This window comes from Rhagoletis pomonella, unplaced genomic scaffold (genome assembly GCF_013731165.1).
Source record: "Rhagoletis pomonella isolate Grant_MI unplaced genomic scaffold, Rhpom_1.0 Rhpom_scaffold_02147, whole genome shotgun sequence".
Taxonomy (NCBI): Eukaryota; Metazoa; Arthropoda; class Insecta; order Diptera; family Tephritidae; genus Rhagoletis; species Rhagoletis pomonella.
In genome coordinates, this window is record NW_023460701.1 from 4,886 (window position 1) to 7,705 (window position 2,820).

Here is a 2,820-nt window from a genome sequence, read left to right on the forward strand (position 1 = left end):
TTGCTCGCTGACGACGAATTGGCGATACATCTTTGCTATATCGCCCGTGAGAGCAAACCTATTCAAACGAAACGAAAGAAGCGTTATAATTAAGTCTTGTTGAATGGTTGGCCCCACCATAAGCAATTCGTTGAATGACTGTCCTGATGTTGTTTACGCAGAGGCGTCAAAGACAACGCGAAGTTTTGTTGTTAAACTCTGCGGTCGCAAAATGCAATGATGAGGTATGTAAAAGTGAGGTTTCATTAAGTTGACATTTTGTGCGAGTGACATATGACCCAGTGAGATATACTCGTTCATGAACTCGGAGTATAGATTCTTGAGCTGTTCATCCCGGCCAAATCTTCTCTCGAGCATTTTGAAACGTTTGCTCGCGTTGTCAAATGAGTTGCCAAGAGCATTTGGCATTGTTTTAAAAGGAAGCCTTACGGCCGTCCTGTTGCACTCTTACTGTGTTGACGAAATGTTCTTCGCACATTTGTTCTTCGTCAGTAAATTTTGCTGGTTTAGTGATACAGTCTTCAACTTCCCAAAATTTTTTAACAAGTTGTTCAAGACTGCTAGCTTCTTGAACTACATTACACTGCTGCGCCTTACTGATATCAGCACTCCCAATACTTCCGCCAACAATCCACCCGTACGCAGAGTTAAGCAAGCAGGGCATATTTGGACCCAGGTTGTATTTACCTTCTCGCATTGCCTCAAAAAATCCCATAGTGTTGATCAAAATATCCACTTTGGTAGATAAATAAAATTGTGGATCAGCAAGAGTTATTCCAGGAGGTAAGCACCATTCTGAGGTGTCAATTGTTTCTTGAGGTTGGTTTGCGCAAATCTTTTTTATTACCGAAAATGTAGAAGACCACTCAAACTCTGAGCAGCGTGACTTTAACGTTGCAAATACGTTATGACTGATCTTTTGGCGTATACCTGCGATACCGCTCACTTCTTGTTGTACGCGACGCCTTTCAAGCTGCAACAGTTTTGCTGTTTCCTCTGTAATGAAACTAATTTCAGAACATGAATCTAATAATGCGCGAACTAAGTGTAGTTGACCAAATTTGTCTCTAATTTGGACTATTGCAGTTGGGATTATGCCCTTTTTAATAGTGCGTGACACCAACAAGGCGCTTGATTGGGGCATAGCATTATTCGAGTCTTGGACTTTTGATGGAGCGGTGGAAACGGGCATTCGTAAATTGGCACCTTGCGTAAAATTGTGTAGAAGTGTGTGATGAACTGATTGACAAATTTTGCATCTAGATTTTGATTGGCATTCTTTCATGCAGTGCGTCTTTCGTAGACAGTTGAAGCATATGCCAGCCTTGCGTACATAATCGATTCGTTGCTGCAAGGATAACTCCTTGAATTTATTGCAGCTGCTGATATAGTGCGACGGTGAGTTGCAATACACACAGTTCGCATTAGTGGTCACAAACGTCTTTGAAGTTGATGCCTGTTTAACCTTGGGCTTTGCGCCACGCTGATCTGACTGATGATCGCCTTGGCTCTCAAGATATTGACATCGACGGTTTAGAGTGTTGCAACAATCCTCCCATGAGGACAGTTTATCGAAACCTTGCTGCTCGTTGTACTTCGCTTTGGTTTGGGCGTCGACCTTCGAAAGCAGTATGTGTATCATTATGTTGTTCATGATTTCTTCGGCCGACCCTATGGAAAGAAGAGATCCACGTATAGCGGATGCATTATCGACGAGTTTCTGTAGCGTCGTCGCCTCGGGTTGTGTCATCGTTGGTAACGCAAAAAGACTTGAAATGCAATCTAAAAAGATGAGTACGTCGTTGTCGTATCGAGCGTCCAATCGTTCCAACGCCTTGGAGTAGTTATCTTCAGTTATCTGAAAGGACTGCACAACTTCTAGTGCGGGTCCAGACAAACAGTTCAATAAATAATTGAATTTATCTATTGTCGCAATGTATGGGTCATTGTGTATTAAGTTTGCAAACGTGCTTTTGAACCTTTTGAAGGTTGCATACTTGCCGTCAAAGCTTGGCAGCTTCAACTTAGGCAAACGGTTATGGTGTGCAGCTCCAGCAGTCATAGTAGTATTTATAAAGGAGCTTTCTGCCATGGGTGGTGCACTAGGACGACGCTTTGCTTGTAATAAAGCCATGATTTTCACCTTTGCGGCGATAAACAATTCTTCTTGTGATGCTCGTGCAGTGTCGGTGCTTTGCAAATTCTCAATCTGCGTTTGAATTTGGCATAATTGACGATAGTGCGAATCTAAAATTTGAAGTCTGCATTCGAGTACTCTTGCGTCCTCCTTGTCACCATCAGAATTTACCTTGTCGTGGAGATTAGTTATATGGCGCTCGAATACATTTCGTTGCGTTCTGAATAGAACTAGTTTTGCTTCTACTTTGGAGTGATCGTTGCCTGCACTGGCATGCGTAACCTCATCTTCCTCGCCCATATTTAATAAATGTTCAACAAACGAAATTACTAACTCTGTTAATTCGCTCCAGTTAAGCGACAACGGTGCGTAACGCAAGGCAAGACAAGAGAAGCGTTGACAAAGGTGCGAGAGTAAAAAATGCCGTTGATAATACAGATGTACGTATATATAAGCATATACTCACAAGTAAATAGACGAATTGACTATAATGTAAATGGTATGCAAATTTGTGGTATGTGTATACTTATACTTGCAATGTTATGTACTCAGTAGTGTGCACATAAATTTTCATTAGCACATGCTCCACCTATATACATATGTGACAGTACGGTACCTATGTATACGGTTGCTGGAACCCTTTGACCTTCACTTGCTCCAACGATTCCAGGCTTGGTTGCTGA

General features: G+C 42.0%; 1 protein-coding gene across 1 annotated transcript; it reads right to left on the minus strand.

The window, feature by feature from the left end:
* Window positions 1-412: 412 nt before the first annotated feature.
* On the minus strand, window positions 413-2,437 carry LOC118753168. Its single transcript, XM_036488036.1, has one exon. It carries the CDS (start codon window positions 2,435-2,437, stop codon window positions 413-415), a length of 2,025 nt encoding a protein of 674 aa, XP_036343929.1.
* Window positions 2,438-2,820: the final 383 nt, after the last annotated feature.